At 39.8% G+C, this 16,462-nt stretch overlaps 1 protein-coding gene across 1 annotated transcript in view; it reads right to left on the bottom strand.

Moving 5' to 3' along the window:
* Positions 1-3,115: 3,115 nt before the first annotated feature.
* DISC1 (disrupted in schizophrenia 1) overlaps positions 3,116-16,462 on the bottom strand; it is a gene marked incomplete at its 3' end in the record, with an annotated part of 44,087 nt that continues 30,740 nt past the window's right edge. Inside the window, exons 3-5 of the mRNA XM_010152202.1 lie at positions 10,577-10,727; positions 6,972-7,101; positions 3,116-3,351 (exon numbers count right to left, since the gene is read on the bottom strand). Coding sequence (XP_010150504.1) covers positions 3,116-3,351; positions 6,972-7,101; positions 10,577-10,727 — 517 coding nt within the window. The remainder of the gene's footprint in view (positions 3,352-6,971; positions 7,102-10,576; positions 10,728-16,462) is intronic.

Here is a 16,462-nt window from a genome sequence, read left to right on the forward strand (position 1 = left end):
CCGGAGTTAAACCACGACATATGCTGAACTGGCTTTGTCAAGTATTTTAACCTGTTACCTAATATACAATTGCCTTTCACAAGAAGTACTGATTTAGGATAAGCCAACGCAAGTCACAATGAGGGAAATTCTGGCTAGGTTCACAGCAAGGGTGGTGAATGCAGGATGCCTAGCAAGGCTGCAAAATCCACATCCTTGGAGAGATTCAAAACTCAGATGGGACCTTGAGCGACTTGATCTCACTTGGAAACTGTGGCATTGCTTTGAGCAGGGGTTTGACAAGATGACCTCCTAAATTATTCTGTCATTGCATGACAATATAGAGGATGCCCATAGGCACATAGGAGGTATATCCATACCAGATGTCTTACTATCTGCTTGTTGTTTTTTCATCTTACATGAAGAGAGAACAGAGCATGACTGGATGTGGACATAAGATCACTGGACTTGAGGTATGATGATGGACAGCAGAGCTTTCAAAGGAAGACACCCATCCCTTTGTTCAGTTTAACATTGAGCCTAACTCAGTGTTAATTAACCACAACCGTTGTAGGACCATATTCTTCCCCTCAGACCTTCTCGATATATAGCCTGTCATGGGAGCAAGTAGTGGCTGAGAGCCCATGCTGGAAATGTGCCTGCTGACCATCACACAAGCACAGCTCTGGGATGCTTTCAGCCCCCTAGAGCAGCAAGTGGTTTGGGAAAAGAGATTTGAGAACCAAAGGCAATGAAGGAGCCACATGATAAAGTCAAGTGGTTTAGTTACACAGCTGGGCTGGAGATTTCAGTCTGTGCTCCCAGGGCAGCTTGTGCATTTTTCAATAAAGCAGCAGGCACAGCATATACAACACTTGGGCAAGATTTTGAATGGGATTCACCAGACCAAGAAACTACATCATGTAGACAAAACACCTACAAGGTGTTTTTAATTCAAAGAGAGACACACTCTCCCGCAGAGAGGAAGAGAAGCTGATGAGCAAACAGTGAGTGGTACCTTGCTTCTTTGACAGGCTCATCGGTCAGGTCGTGATACATTCCTACCAGCTCACTTTGCCTTCAAGTTAAGAAGAAGCAGGAAAAATAAATTTATATATATATGTATATATAAAATCTCATTGATGGACAGTTGCCAGCTCCCTCAACAACTCTGACCATCAGGTCTCTCTCTCATCTCAGCTGAGTGCTATAACCATTACTCCTCTCCTACACTTTCACTCTCCCAGAGTCAGATCTCCTCTTAACCATTAGCCTTCTGGCCCTGTGCCAGATTTCTGCTTTTGCATTCCTGGCTACATTAAGGCCCAGCTTAAGAAATGTGAAGGAGCATGCTCCCTGCCAGGACACTGAAATCCTCAGCAGGTAAGAGCTTGCTCTGAGGCTGTAGGTTCAGATCCAGACAAGCTGCAGAGGTCTTAAATGCAGAGCTTCCACGTTCTGAACCAAGGACCCTAACTTCCACGTGACCATGACATAGGTGGGCATTTACATCACTGACATTAGTTCTGGTCAGAAAAGGCTTTTGGGATTTGACAAGAGCACACAACTATAACATGACATAGGAGATTTATATTGTTCCCCAAGGCTACCACAGACGCCTGCCTAAGTATGCTTGCTTGTGCAGCCCCAACCAGCATTTATCTGTTTCCACTTGCAATAGGAGAACTCCAGCTATGGTAAAGAGAGCAGAAGCACCTGATCATTGGCCCTGGTCACACAAAGTTGATGAACAAACTAAAACAGAAAAGTTCAATTTAAGGTATCTTTTAAAAATTAACAGCAAGGAAAGACATTAATTCTAAACCTTCATTAAGGTTCTGAACCCACTCTGAATAATGAATGCCTGTATTCCCTCAAGTGATTGTGTTATTCATGGTGCCGGTTAGCGAAGAACTCGGAGCAAGTTCCTCCTGAACCAGTGCTAACTTAAATCATCTTTAAATAATTTCCCAAAGAGTTAAGTGCAAATGTTGCATCAGCAACGTGATAGAAAAAAAATCTGAATGTTCCTTCGTAAGCAAATCCAAAACTAAGAGGAAACTCAAATCAAAGCACAGGTTCTCAGACAGGCTGCTTGAGACCTTGTATTCCTCAATCTCAGAAACACAGGTGTAAGATACTACTAAAACAAGCTAAATTTAATTCAAGAAATTATTTCCTATATCCTAATTTAAAATTTTAAACAAACCTCAAAAGAGAGGAATATGTCCTCCATGAAGTGTTCTGCTGACTTTAAAAAAGATCTGTATAAATTAGCACACATGAGCAGCACTTTCTCATGAATGTTAATATAACCACACTAAATCCAATAAACATGAAGGGAGCAAAAAAATCGCAAGCAACATAGTTATTGCTTATCTGGAAGAAATGCAAGTTAGGATAAACAGGAATTTTATTTTGTCCTGGTGACACAGTAGCAGTTACACTTTCAAACTTCCATCACCAACATCCCATTGACTGCCAGTACAGTTTAGGCCCTGAAATGCTTCTATTGCTTTCTTACATAAAGATGAGGTTATTTCCAAAAGGTTATCAAGAGTAACTACTTTTCCATTTAAAGGAACCATACACTGTGCATTTATTTAACTGTAGGTGTCCCAAAAGCCTTCATGCTCTATCCCTTCCTCCCTACCCAGAGTCCACTGCCTGAGCCTAACACTCATCACATCGGACTTTATGATGTTTGGAAGTTCACTGAAGCAAGAAGCATGTCTAATGTTTATTTGTATGGTACCTAGTACACGCTTTTGGGCTGTGAGAACTATGTTGTAATTACTGCATTACCAAGCAGGGGAAAAAATTCCTCCAGTTAACAAGAAATAGTTTAAACTGATGATAGGGTGTTAACAGCTGATGCACACATATGCTTTCTGTAGGTGGCTCTTTACCATAAAAACATATTAAGTGCAAGACCTTCAAAGTAACTACAGTGTCTTCCTTCCCAAGGAAGTATATTAATATTAGAACTTCAACATCTGTTCTTAGAAAATTTTGAAGTGTCTGAATCCAGCTAATTAGCTGGCACAATTAGGAATAAAACAACTGACAGCCAATTCAACAGTACGCTGGGAAGATACAAGAGACTACACCTCTGACAACACTGAAATTTAAATACCTCTTTAACGTCCCTGGAAGATCCAGGCTGAATGGAATTTGATAGGAGGATGCTAACGTGTCATCCACAGCCTTGCTTATTTCCTGTAGTTCTCTCAAAGAAATGCAGCCAAGCAAAGCAGTCAGCTCACAGTCCTGTGACTGAATAAGTCTATCTTGTTCTTCAATTTCTCTCCTTAGCTGTTGATCTTTTGCTTCTAATATGGCCAGTCTTGCTCGAAGATCTTCGATTTCCTTCTGCATAAAACAAGAAAATAAGTTGACTGTGAACCCTGTTAAAGAAACTCCTCTGCCCCTACAAAAATGCAGTCCAAGTCTCAACAGTAGCATGAATTAAAGGTTGTCCAATTTAGCACTACATTAAATGAGAAGACATTCTTTTGTTGACACACAAAACATCTTATGCCTGTTGTATTTAGAAACTCCAGTGCTTCCACAGTCTGAAACTCCACACTTCCATTTTAACACCAAAGTTCAGGTTCCTCTTCCAACAACGGTCAGTCACCTTTTACCTTTAAGATAAACTGGGTATTTCCCAAGTAAAAAACTCCCCCAAAAAACTCAAAATCTCAGTTCAACCATGACAGAGTCTTGCTACTAACTGCCAGCTGAAGTGACCAACCACTATCTGTCCCCCTGCAGAATATCCTTGCAATGGCTCCTCTAAGCCTCCAATCCAACATCAGGCAAAGGATGCAAGTGGTGAATCACTGACTGCCTGGCCATTTGTCCTAGAATTTGAAAAGTGAGGGGGAGGGGTTGGGGGGATCAAAGGAGCACTACTTGCTATGTCATACTGGACAATTTGCTTATGTTCCTACGTTCCTTAGAGTCTCTGTGAAACTCTGCAAGCCACTTAAAGTATTATCTCAACACACAGCCACAGATTGAATGTGCACCGTTTTCCATATAACCAACAAGAGCAGCCTCTGAAGTGCCATATATAGACTCTCAACAGAAATAAAAGCCCATAATTCCATGCTCTGACCATATCCAGTCCAGCTAAAAAAGAAAAATGAAAGAAAACACAGTATTTTTCAGGTAAATAGTTACAAAACTGACATTAGAAATGACCGTATAGCTTTTTATAGTAATTCATGTCTTCATTCTCTATCTGTAAAACGGCAATAAGAATATCTCTTCATCCAAAGCAATGTTCCAGAGATAAATTTAAATGGTTTTGAATCACTCAGATGCCACGTTGATTAATGCTGTAAAAAGAGCCCATTCGCAAATTAATAAATCTGCATCCAAAAGAGGGTTTGAGTGGCATACAATAAAAGCATTCTGGGGCTGAATACTGAGTAATGAAGATAAAACAGTACTCTGAACATCTGAACATGCACAGTCCATCTTCAGCAATGTATGAGGCAGGGTTCCAGGGGAAAAAAAAAAGGCATGCTTATACAATTAAAGACTCATAAAACATAAATACTATGCACAGATAACTGACTTTGGCATTTCTTCGCTTTTTGAGTGCTTCACTTTGAAACCTTAACATTCTTTTAATGTCTTCAATGTAATTTAAGCAAAGTGTAGTTCACTACTGCTCATTTTGTCAACAAACATATTTTCAGGCTTGCTGCAGTGCAACAAGCTCCTTGAGTATCACTTAAAACAAGAAGAAACAGTCCTTGCATGTTTAGAGGTCGACTGGCTCAAAAATTTCAACTTATATTAGCGCTGCACACTAGATTCATCAATTATTTTCCTCTTTTTTTGGTTTTAGATTTAGCGACAAGAGAACAGTGTGGCCCATGTTTCAGCCCACAGGCATTTGTCAGGAACAGAAAGGTCGGCAGGCCAAAAACATCAGTTTTGTTTCTTTCAGTCTCAAATTAGGCTTTTAGTGTGCACAAAGGACAATTCTGTCTCTGTGTTACTGGTTTGGGAATACTGCCAAAATCTTAATAGGTTCTACTTAATACAAAGACCTTCATATTCTGTGAAAACGTAGTCATTGCAATCAGTGAAATAAGCAACCTGCACGGCAACAGAAAGGAAGATGAACAGAACCTGGTTTTACAAACATACTTTTAGTACTGAAATATTTTTACAACATAAATAGATACCAGAAGCACGCAATCTGCATTCACAGAGAGAAAGCTGTTCTACTTGGGAATATTTCACAGGCATTCTTGGGAGAATGGAAATGTTAGTCAGTAAACTGTAATTCTCCCGGGTTCTTTTCCAGCAATGCCAAGAAGCCTTTAATGTGCTCTTGGTCAGCCTCCAGGGACAGACAAAAAGGACTTAAAAGTCTCAGCATGGAACAAAAGATGATATTCGGCTCACTAAACATAAGCCGGAATAGTACTTTGCGGATTTGAGTTTAAACTGAGACTTCTAACACGACAGCTAATCAGTACTGATTGTAAACCTCCAACTTCACTTACAGTCCAGCGTTCCCCAGGAAGTACGAACTGCATTAGGAACATTAATATGGATATTTTAGACACTGTCAGAGGCTCTATCAAATCCCCAAAGACAAATGCAGAATCAACAGGATACAGGGAAGAAGGAAAAGGAATGTGAAGTAGGGCTAAGGGGAAAAACAAAATAGTAATGATTTCAGATCATGTGAGATTTTGGGCAGCAGCAATCCTCAAGGGATGCTGGGAGCCACCAAACATCACAGGTCAGTCTTCCCCAGAACCTGGAATTCATGATAATTTTGATCAAATGTTCATAAACACAACGATGTGGCAAATTTGTCCCTAATATAACTACATAGGAATAAAGATTCACCTGGAGCAAGTATAGAAACATTAGCTGGCATGGAGTCTTAAGTACAGCAGTTTTCAGTTGAACAGCTTGATGTAGCTGGCTGGATGTCTAGATTACCAAAAATAGTTTTCTGGACACTAATAATGTTGAACTAGACTATGTCTCTGCCTTCTTATATGTTGTTGAAATAAATCCAAACAATGCAAAGGTGATGTCTAGGACAGAAAAGACACTTCTTCATCTAAGTAAATTTTTGCAGTGGCCATTTAAGAAGCTTGTCTCCATTTCTTCCCAGTTTATATATATATATATATATGTGTATAAACACAGAAAATCATACTATCAGAACCACCAAAGGAAGAAAAGTGTCAAAAATAATGAGTTTTCAAGGCAACACCACAGAAAAAAAGAAAACTAGACCTACTACCTCTCTAAGATGTCATACTGCTGAGTGTGACCACCAAGGTTTAAAAGGACGTGGAGCAAACACTTGTACCAGACAGTAAACTGAGATTTCTGAAGGACAGTGAAAAGCAAGAGCTGTTTTTTCTTAAAAGACTTGCAGATATAAAATTGGACAGAAGCCATTTAAAAAACATTCCATTTGCCAAATTACCACGTTGTGGCATCACATGTCAGTGCAAAGTTATTGCTGGCAAATGCCGACTGCTCTGTGACGACTCCTTCATCCTTATGAAATGCATCAATCATCTTTCAGGAACAAAAGCTGGTAAATCATGTATTTATAGTCAATTCTAGGCAGAAATGGATGAAAGATTGCTTCCTGTAAAACTTTCTGTCTTTGAATAAGAACTTCTGAAGATCGGAGAAATATTAAAATGACAAATTAGAACATAAAGAGCACACTTACAAAGATAATGAGGAAAGTTAAAGCACGCACACAAGCCACCGAGCCTTCCAGTTCTGCTTTTCCATAATTAGATTAACAACTCCTGTGGCTGCCATCTCCAATCATCACTTAGATTATCAACTGGACGACAGCCAAGGCTCTAATTGCTGCACAGAAGCAAAGTTACTATTACAATAAACTTACTTAATTCTGTGTGACAGCTTACAAGCTTTTCCCCACACAGCACTGGCTCTTATAGACAACTTTGCATTCCTGTTACCTGTAACCACTTCTTTTCTTGAAAAAGGTGGTTTCGTTTTGAGGCTGAAACCTGCATCCTCTCTTGATAAGTGGATCTCAAAAGTTTACGTTCGTTTTCGTGCCAAAGCTGGGTTTCTTCATGTCTAACCCTTTGAAAACAAATGACAAAAGCTAAAAATTAGTATTATTGCTGAGTATCGACGTCTCAAAGATTAAACAGATCGGAATGCTACATGTTATCTTCAGAGCAATAACACTCCATCACCAGAATCATTACATCTTAAACAGATACAGTTAAAGAACAAGAGATTTTTTCCTTGGCATATCCTCCTTTATTATCTCAAACATTTACACTGTTTCTACAACACGCTGAAGAAGGAAAAAGAAAAACTTGTATAGCTTCAGGCTTCACCCAGCTTTTTCATATTTTAGAAATTTATCCATCACTGCCTCGAAAGAGACAAAACTAAGGCATGTAATTTCTATCAATACAGAGAAAAATCTCTCTTAGACAGAAGTTAAGAAACTTGCCAAAGCCATTTTTGCAGCTTCTGTCAGCTTTTGGAGACTGCATTAGAGATCATCTGGAGTGTTTGCTTCACGATGCCAAATTTTACTTCTCTCTTGCACAGCGAGTTCTTTCAAAATCGCAGTCAGTGGGATTCCTCACAGTGGTCGGTACAACCCTCGGCTGTAAATCTTTGCATGATTGGACCCCAAGGTAATCAGTGCATTACTTTAAGTGTTGAGTCTATAATGAGCCTCTCGGAATGCACCTGCAAACAAGGCAGACCTATTTTGTTTGCATGCTCCTGCATAAGGGCGTGAGCACTTGCAAGGCCAGTTGTATTTCTATGTCTACCTCTGGAGACAAGCGCGTGCATTTCCACACAAAGGGTACAGATGCATTTCAGTATCGTGTTTAAAACAATACTCAGTCTCAAAAAAAGGATGTTTTCGAAGCATGACTTCCCATTGTAATCTTGTAAAGCAAATACACCCACATGCCACAAACAAAACATGCAACACAAGTCTGGTTTAAGCATGATAAATCACACAATTTCAGTGTCCATGCACAGCTGTTTAACAAGCACGTAGAACAAGATGTTCTCGTCTCTTCTGCAGGACTACCAGAAGACAAACATGCTTTATTCCCTCTCTGTGGGCCAAAGAAAGCACTGAAAGGGCAAAATAAAACCCTGGCACTATAATAAATGTCATTAATACTTAAAACAAAATAGACAAAATGGTAGTGTAACTGTATTTCTGTAATTAAAAAAACAGATCAAAGAGACACCTGTATTATGAGGTGCTAGGCCACCACTGTGTATGGATTACAGATTGCTGTGGCTCCAACTGACCACACTTCCCAGCAGCTCTGGAACTGCCTTCTTTTAGTAAAAGCTGCATCTTTCCGAGAGCTGTACGCAACAGAAATTTTGACTGGCTGGTCAAAATTTAGAAAACATTCCACAATGAACCTAGATTGTTCTCAGAACCTCTTTGGAAATCCCATGTACATCTGCTTACTTGGTACTGAGAGAGAAACAAGATCATCCACAGCCAGGCTGCAAGAGGCTTTGAGCAACCTGGTCTAGTGGAGGGGTCTCCCTAAGGGGGTTGGAACTAGATGGTCTTTAAGGTCCCTTCCAACCCAAACCATTCTGTGATGATTCTATGATCGGCCTCATTTCACCAAACCTGGGTGAACACAGTACTTGTTCCTAAGCTACACATAACTAAACCTGGATCCTACCACCTGCCCCAATATCCTCTGTCAACACCAAATGCATTCACCTAAAAATTAATCTCTTAATTTAATTAGTTAGAACAAGGGCATGAATTTCAGTCCGATGTATTAAACAAAACCTGCCATACACACTTTTCATTTAAGAATTTTTTTATTTGAAAAAAGATGAGATTGGCTTAACTACAATAAAACTGCAATGACCTGGTCTCCTGGGGCTAGTCTCATCATCTTTTTAATTTTCCAGGTAAAAAAAATAATTTTTGATATATTGTGTTTGTTCCAACCCCAAATGAAAATAAATTTTCCTTGAGAGGTGGTCATGTTTTTCACGCTGTACTATCTAAAAATACTGTTGGAACAGAAAAATTTTAACCACCCCTATTGAAGACAATGGGTACACCTGCTGCATTGACAAGAGAGTCAGACCACAGACAAAGTGGTGTGAAAGGCTACAAGAATCAAGCAGGAAAAAGAAAGGGTTTCACAACAACAGTCAAACTCAATCCCAAAGAAAGGAACGTGCACAAGACAGAAAAGTGAAGAGGATATTCATCTGACCCTGAAGAATGGCACTGTGCTCAGACCTGCACAAAGAGAAGAGTTACAGATACAATCACCCAAAGAACAGGAACAATTCCATAAGTGCATGCATTTATATATAATATATGTATCTCATATATAGAAAATACTATTATATATACACATATATAAATAAAATATATACACATTATATAGGAAAAATTAAGCAGACTATATATTTCAAGGATGCTTCAGTGACTCAATTTCTATGACACTGAAGACAACAGCACCCCTAAAGCTTAAATCATTATTGCAAATTAATGCATAGAAAGAACACACCTTAATGACAAAATAGAGAATATTGTATCCTAATCTTCAAGGAATGATAAAACAGCTACTTAGGTCATCAAAGGTAGAAGGAAACAGCTCTGAGGGAGTGCAGTTTGTTTTAAACCTGCCTCATAACTTAAAAGTTTAAATAGAAGTTAAAAATACCGTTAACAGTCTCGAATCTCACAGTAAAATCCTACTATCTGTACTGATTTTATTTAATTTTCATGTATATCAAAAATTACACCCAAATGTAATGACTAGCACACTGTAGCCTTTATATGTACAAGCTGCCAGAAAACAAGAGGGTTTTTTCCTGTCCTTTGTGCTACTGCATTTCAGAATAGCTTCCCATACCTACAGAGAATCCTCCTACTTCTTAACAACAGTAACCAGTAGCACAGCTGAAGAAAGACCTAGAAATGGAGGCAAGTTTTTCTTCCTAAGCTAACTACCTCCCTTGGGTCACCCAATGTATCCCACATTCCCCCAATCTTTGAGGTTGTTATCCCTTCAAGAGAAAGCTGAGAATTTATTTTTGTGACTTTGTACAGTGTTGAGCACGTTACTGCCATCTAACAAGTGATGCATAAAAGGAAGCTCCCTAAGACCTATGCATATCAAAAAAGAATCTGTTTTTACTTTATATTTAAATATCCTTTCATTGCCTGAAAAGGAACATCAGAATTAACTCCACAGGGAACCACTGCTCAAGCTGCCTTGCTGTTGTATGCTCAAGCTGCCGTGTCAAGGCTTCAATCCCATTCCCACTCAACATCAGTAAGAAAAGTTCCATTTAATTCACCAGTTCACCACGATCAATGTTTTTCAGGGCAATTCTGAAAGAATGTAGAAACTAAAAAAAAGGGGTGGTGGGATGTGTGGGGGGTGTATTTTCTTCAACAAGCTCCATATTGATATGTCAGAAGGTCTTTAGAACTCTATTAAAATTATTCATAAACTGTATTCCACATTGTGAGGAAAACAGAAGTGTCATTTTACATAAAAGGAACCAACACACTTACCGACAATCAGCAGCCCAGCGCAACACTTCTTGAACCTGGGTAACAAATCTATCCAAAAAATTGCTAATTGATGGATGCCTTGATGGAAGCTGAAATTTCAAAGAATTTTTTTCTTTCTCCATTTCTTCCAGTTTCCGTCTAAATTTATCGGCTGGAAATTAGGAAAAAAAAAAAAAATTGGGAAAGAGGTTACTTAGCAGTTACATAAAGGTTCCATTTTACCCGAAGAAGAAAAGAGGTCAATGAACAAAAAGTAAAATCCATCTCACACACAGTTCTTCTCCTTTTGATAAAATATCAGTCTGTTTTGCTGAAGGACGAATTACTAAGACTACAGTGGAAAACATCAGATAACCAGGATGTTCAGCTACTTTCTTCTGTGACAAGGACAAAACTGCAGGCTTCCCAGCACTTTCAGAGTTTTAATTTGGTAAGACTCCAAAGAATTGGCTCAAAGTTATCATCTAAACCAGGGAGGTTTAGATTAGATATCAGGAAGAAATTCTTCACAGAGAGGGTGGTGAGGCACTGGAACAGGTTGCCCAGAGATGTTGTGGATGCCCCATCCCTGGAAGTGTTCAAGGCCAGGCTGGATGAGGCTTTGAGCAACCTGGTCTAGTGGAAGGTGTCCCTGCCCATGGCAGGGGGGTTGGAACTAGATGATCTTTAAGGTCCCTTCCAACCCAAAACCATTCTATGATTCTATGATTTGTTCTCTTTTCCTAGAGCTCTGAACTGAATGCTAAGAAAACTCCTACTCTTCACTGCTTCAGTTTTAAAACAATCTTAGATGGCAGTTACATGTTTAAAGTCTGACCATTTCAAAAATTGCATCGTTATTAGGTCAAGAACTGAAGAATCACATATGATATCTCAGCAATATATTTCAGCAGAAAATACACATGCATTTATTGGAATTAAATAACTATCTCAGAGATTCACACAGAGTGGTAGGGATTGGAAGGGACTTCTAGAGATCATCCAGTCCAACCCCCCTGCCAGACACATTGACCACAACCCCCTGAGCTGTTTCCTTCAGCTAGCTCCCAATCCACCTCACCACCCAATGATCCAGTCCGCACTTCCTAAGCTTGGCTATGAAGATGCCATGGGAAACTGTATCAAAAGCTTTGCTGAAGTCAAGGTAGAACACATCCACTGCCTTCCCCTTGCCTATCCATCTAGTGATGCCACCATAAAACGCTTTCAGATTGGTCAAACAAGTGTGACTTCCCCTTGTTGAATCTCATTCCAGGCTCTCCTGAAGTATGCTTACTTTAATATCCATTAAAGATTAACTTTCAACTTTAAATTCACAGTGGTCCTTAAGAGAGTGCTTTGACTCTACCATAACCACAAATTTCTTAGAGCGAACACTTCTCTGTATTAGTTCTTACTTGGCTTTCTTTCCCTGTGTAGAAAACAAAGGAACATAGTTCTAATTACAAATTAATATTTCTGATATGTATATCCTCTGTAGTGCCAGTATACTAGGAAAATCACATATATAACAGATAACAAGCCTGGCTAGTCCAACACCTTTGATGATACATTAGTCAAATCAGAGAGTTTTGAGCTAGCCCACAAATGGAAAACCTTTACAGTTCAGTACTTTCCTCATGACCTTGCTGCCTACAATTCTGCATGATTGGCATTGCTTCCCTTCTAGCATTTTCAATACAACATATGACTATCAGAATAACATCTATCTGTGCCTGCTTTTTACTGCTTATTTTCTTTCTTTATCCTCAAAGGAGTTTTAAGAAGAGTGGTTGTTTACATTTGCTGCTTTGGTGAAATGATCCATTTTTACAATAACCTATCATCATTATTGATCTCTCTTCTGCGCCTATGGGATGGAATAAAGACACAGAACATATTAATGAGACTAGATTTTCTCCCTAGGCCAGTAGGCCATTCCTGGGTTGTTAAACCCATGTTGCTGTTGTTATTATTAACGTGCAAAATGCTATCAAAATGCTCCAGCTGAAATGATCACAACCAAAGTTACTGCCAGGTCCAGGCCTTGCCCAACAACCACGCGTACATGTGTGCATGCTCTTCCTTGGAAAGGAGAAGCACCTTTTCAGCAGTGGAATTGATGCACTCGCATTTTGCATAGAATTTCAAACACAGCCATCAAAAATATCACTGTTACAAACACAAAAGTAAGAGTTGGGTTGTGACCAATGGCCAGTGAATACCAAAACATGTGGAACCACCTCCTTTTACTCAAACCATTCACCACTGGGCTTCCTGTGCTACCCGAGCAGGAGTTATAGCAACCCTCCTACAGCCAGTCATCGACACCGTCATTGTTCTTCAACATCATTATGGTCACGCTGTGTTTGTACGTCCATTTGTTTCATCATTCTATTCCTACCCATCCTGGCCCTAGAAACAGGCTATTTTGGGAAGGAAAACAGATGAGGGGATCCACAAGCCAATTCATTCTCTCTCATTAATTCTTGGCTGTGTCCTGCTTTATATATTCCAGTCTACACAGAATTCAATTAGTTTCCACTAACAGACATTTCCAAATAATCTGTTTCGCTTGCATTTTTACGTACTAAAAATGCAAGCGAAACGCTGGCCACCTCTCATCACTAAATGATCTTTTCTCCTTTCAGCACTGCGGTTAGGGGTTACATCTCAAGACACCCCAGCACCACTGAGCTGAACAATGAGGCTCAGCTTTTAGACTCCTCTCCTGGAACGGAGATGTCTCAGTTTAACCTGGCTGATGCCTTCAGTGCATGGAGAGACCAAGGCATCTCAGCTCCAGCTGCAGAGCAGGGAAGCAAATAAGGCTCATCTCAGTCCAGCTTTCAGCACTGCAGCTCAAGAGGCGTCTGGATCAAGCAGAAGTAATGGAAATGATAGAAGTCTAGCAAATAGGACATGTGAAAAAACAGAGCAACACACAGGGTTCCTAGCTCCAGTGGAGATAAAGACAGGGGAGTAACTTCTAGTGTTATTGCATACCAGGAAACTGCAAAGAAAGCTTTTCACCTCCTCTCAGAACTTGAGACCTCGGTAACAAATCTGAGTCACAGAAAAGGAGATGAGGAAAAGCGTTAGAGATAGTAAAGCACTAAAACTAACTGCTTGGGACGGCCAGGAAATCTCCACCAGTGTTGGTTTTCAGATCAAACAGCTCTGAAGAATAGCTCTGGCATAGTTTTTAAGGTTGAGGCCAGCAACACCAAATGAGACCCCTTCCCATCATATTTTTTAGGATTTTCCAGCCAAGAAGAAGATCCAGAAGGACTTTGCTACTCCTAAAATACCAGACTCGAGGACACCATTTTCTTTTACCTTGATTTCAGTCTTTTAAGCATGTCATTTCAACACAGAAAAGACCTTTGCAGAATCCCAGAGCTCACCGATGCACTGAGACCAAAAGAAACCACACACACTCAGATTATAGAATCATAGAACCTTTTAGGTTGCAAATAACCCTTAAGATCATCAAGTCCAACCGTTAACCAACACTGCCAAGTCCACCACTAAACCATGTCCCTGAGCACCTTGTTCACACATCTCAAACACCTCCAGGGGATAGAGACTCAACCACTTACCTGGGCAGCCTGTTCCAATGCCTGATAGCCCTTTCAGTGAAGAAGTTTTTTCCTAATACCCAATCTAAATCTCCCCTGCCACAACTTGAAGCAGTTTCCCCTTGTCCTACTGCTTGTTATTTGGGAGAAGAGATCAACACCCATCTCTCTGCAACCTCCTTTCAGACACCTGCATCACACACAAAGGCTTAATACTTTGTTCTTCTGTCCCATACTTCACCTCAAAATAAGTCGTTTCACACACAGCTTTGAAACAAAAACCAAACTCCCCTATTAGATGAAGTTCTTAAATGAAGGAACTTCAGTTTATTCAGTACAAATTGTTTTACAGACAAGCATTTGGAATAAGGTTTAATCCTCTTTACCAGCCTTTTATTTCACTGTATTCTGTTGCTAGCTTGCTGCTTTGCAGAAGTTCTACGGAGACCCTAGACAAAGCTTCTACTCCAGAGCAAACAGCAAAAGTCAACATTTAAATTACCCTCCATCCCAATCTGTTACTGCCTGGTGCACTTCAGACATCCCACTCAATTTAAAGCCAACCCGGAGTGCAGGCCTGGAAGATGCTGACTAACTGCTGTTCTCAATTAAACAGAGAGCAGCCAGAGAAGTACAGTGTCTTCAAATATCATGTTTCGTAATGACTTTGAGCAGAGGAAGCAATTTCCATAATTTTTCATGGACCATATGAGAACATTTGGCTACCTCTCTACTTTCTATCATATTCTGATATTGGGTTTATTCCCTTGAAGAGAAAGTTCACTTTATCAAGACTATTTATCATCATTTTAAAAACATTTAAGAAAATCATCACAGTAAGGGTAGAACCTCATTTGCCACACACTGTATATATTTATGTTCATTTATGTCTGTTCTTTACTGATAGGTGGGAAAATGATCAATTGTGCTATTCTACAAATTGCTGGACTTTAATAAAGTGTTTCTTCAGCTAGTTCAAATAGAGAATACTGGGAACACCACCCTCATCCCTCTTTCCCACTGAAGGATCTGAACCAAGATTTGTGCAGTTTACATGTGTAAATCACACACTGCAGCCCTAAAGTATTTTTCTTACTTGCTAGATACTTCAAGAGCCAGGTAACCCCCCTGCATTCATCATCTTAAAAACTTAAAGCTCCCAAAATGACTCAAGTGTTTTTGTATACTGAGCATCAGAGAGATGGTTACCTATTTTGTAAGAATTAAAGAAGTCCCAGTGTTAGATCCGAAGAGCCCTCTATCAGTCTGTCTCCAACCACACAGAAGAGCGAGCCTTCAGAGAAAGGACTAAGAACCAGAGTGGAAAGTGCCCCTTTACCTTGATATTGCTCCTGAACCTCTAATGTTTGTCAGCTGAAAGACCTCCTGAGCAAGACATTATTCCTAGATCATGTCACTGCTTTGACGTGAAAGGGGGGGAAGGAGAAAAAAGATCATCAACAGGTGAACATCTCCACCAGAAACTTTTCCCAGGTTACCTATGCTTTTCGTCTCCAAAATATACTATGACAGAATTTCAAAATGGAATAATGAATTATATAAACACATACCCCATCTGATAATTTTAAACCTAAAGTCTGATGATCTTATTAGGTGCTTTTTTAATTTTATTTCTTTAAATAAAACAACACATTCCTCCTTCACTTTCTCTGCATTTTAATAACTTAGGCACTGCCATGTTCAAATTGCACCACTCATTTTCCAGGACAAAGAGACTTACATTAGCTGAAGTAATTATACAAAGGCTAGAAAGTGAGGAGTTTAATGCAGAGCCTGAATACATGACTGAAATGCAGCTGGAGAACAAACCAGTAAGCAAGATGTCTACAACCCCATTACTCACATTGGCCTCCTGCAAAATCACCTGCAGGAGAACATGCAGACCAGTTAACATCCGAATATGACATGAAAAGACATATACTGTGATTAGAAATGAAGGCATTACAAGCAACTGAAGTATACATGTGTGTTTAATTTAAGGATAAAATGATTAACCATTTAAAGATGGTTAATGATGATACCAAACAGATACACAATAGAAGACACAATTCCTTGCAAGTCATAACACACTGGGCATGAGATTCTGATTACATTTGGATAGTGAACAGCTAGCCCCTACCACGTGCTGCCTGGTCACAGGTACAGAGCAGAACCTTTTCTACCTTCCACTCAGCCCTGTGTATGGAAACCAACAAAACAAACCCAGCACAGAGTTCAACTGCGCACCCGGGCAAGGCTGGCTCCAAGAAGGCAGGGTGCTGGGGCCAGACACATAGAGTGCCAGCTGGAGTGACAGGACCAACTG

Source organism: Eurypyga helias, unplaced genomic scaffold, assembly GCF_000690775.1.
Source record: "Eurypyga helias isolate BGI_N326 unplaced genomic scaffold, ASM69077v1 scaffold5515, whole genome shotgun sequence".
NCBI classification, from domain to species: domain Eukaryota; kingdom Metazoa; phylum Chordata; class Aves; order Eurypygiformes; family Eurypygidae; genus Eurypyga; species Eurypyga helias.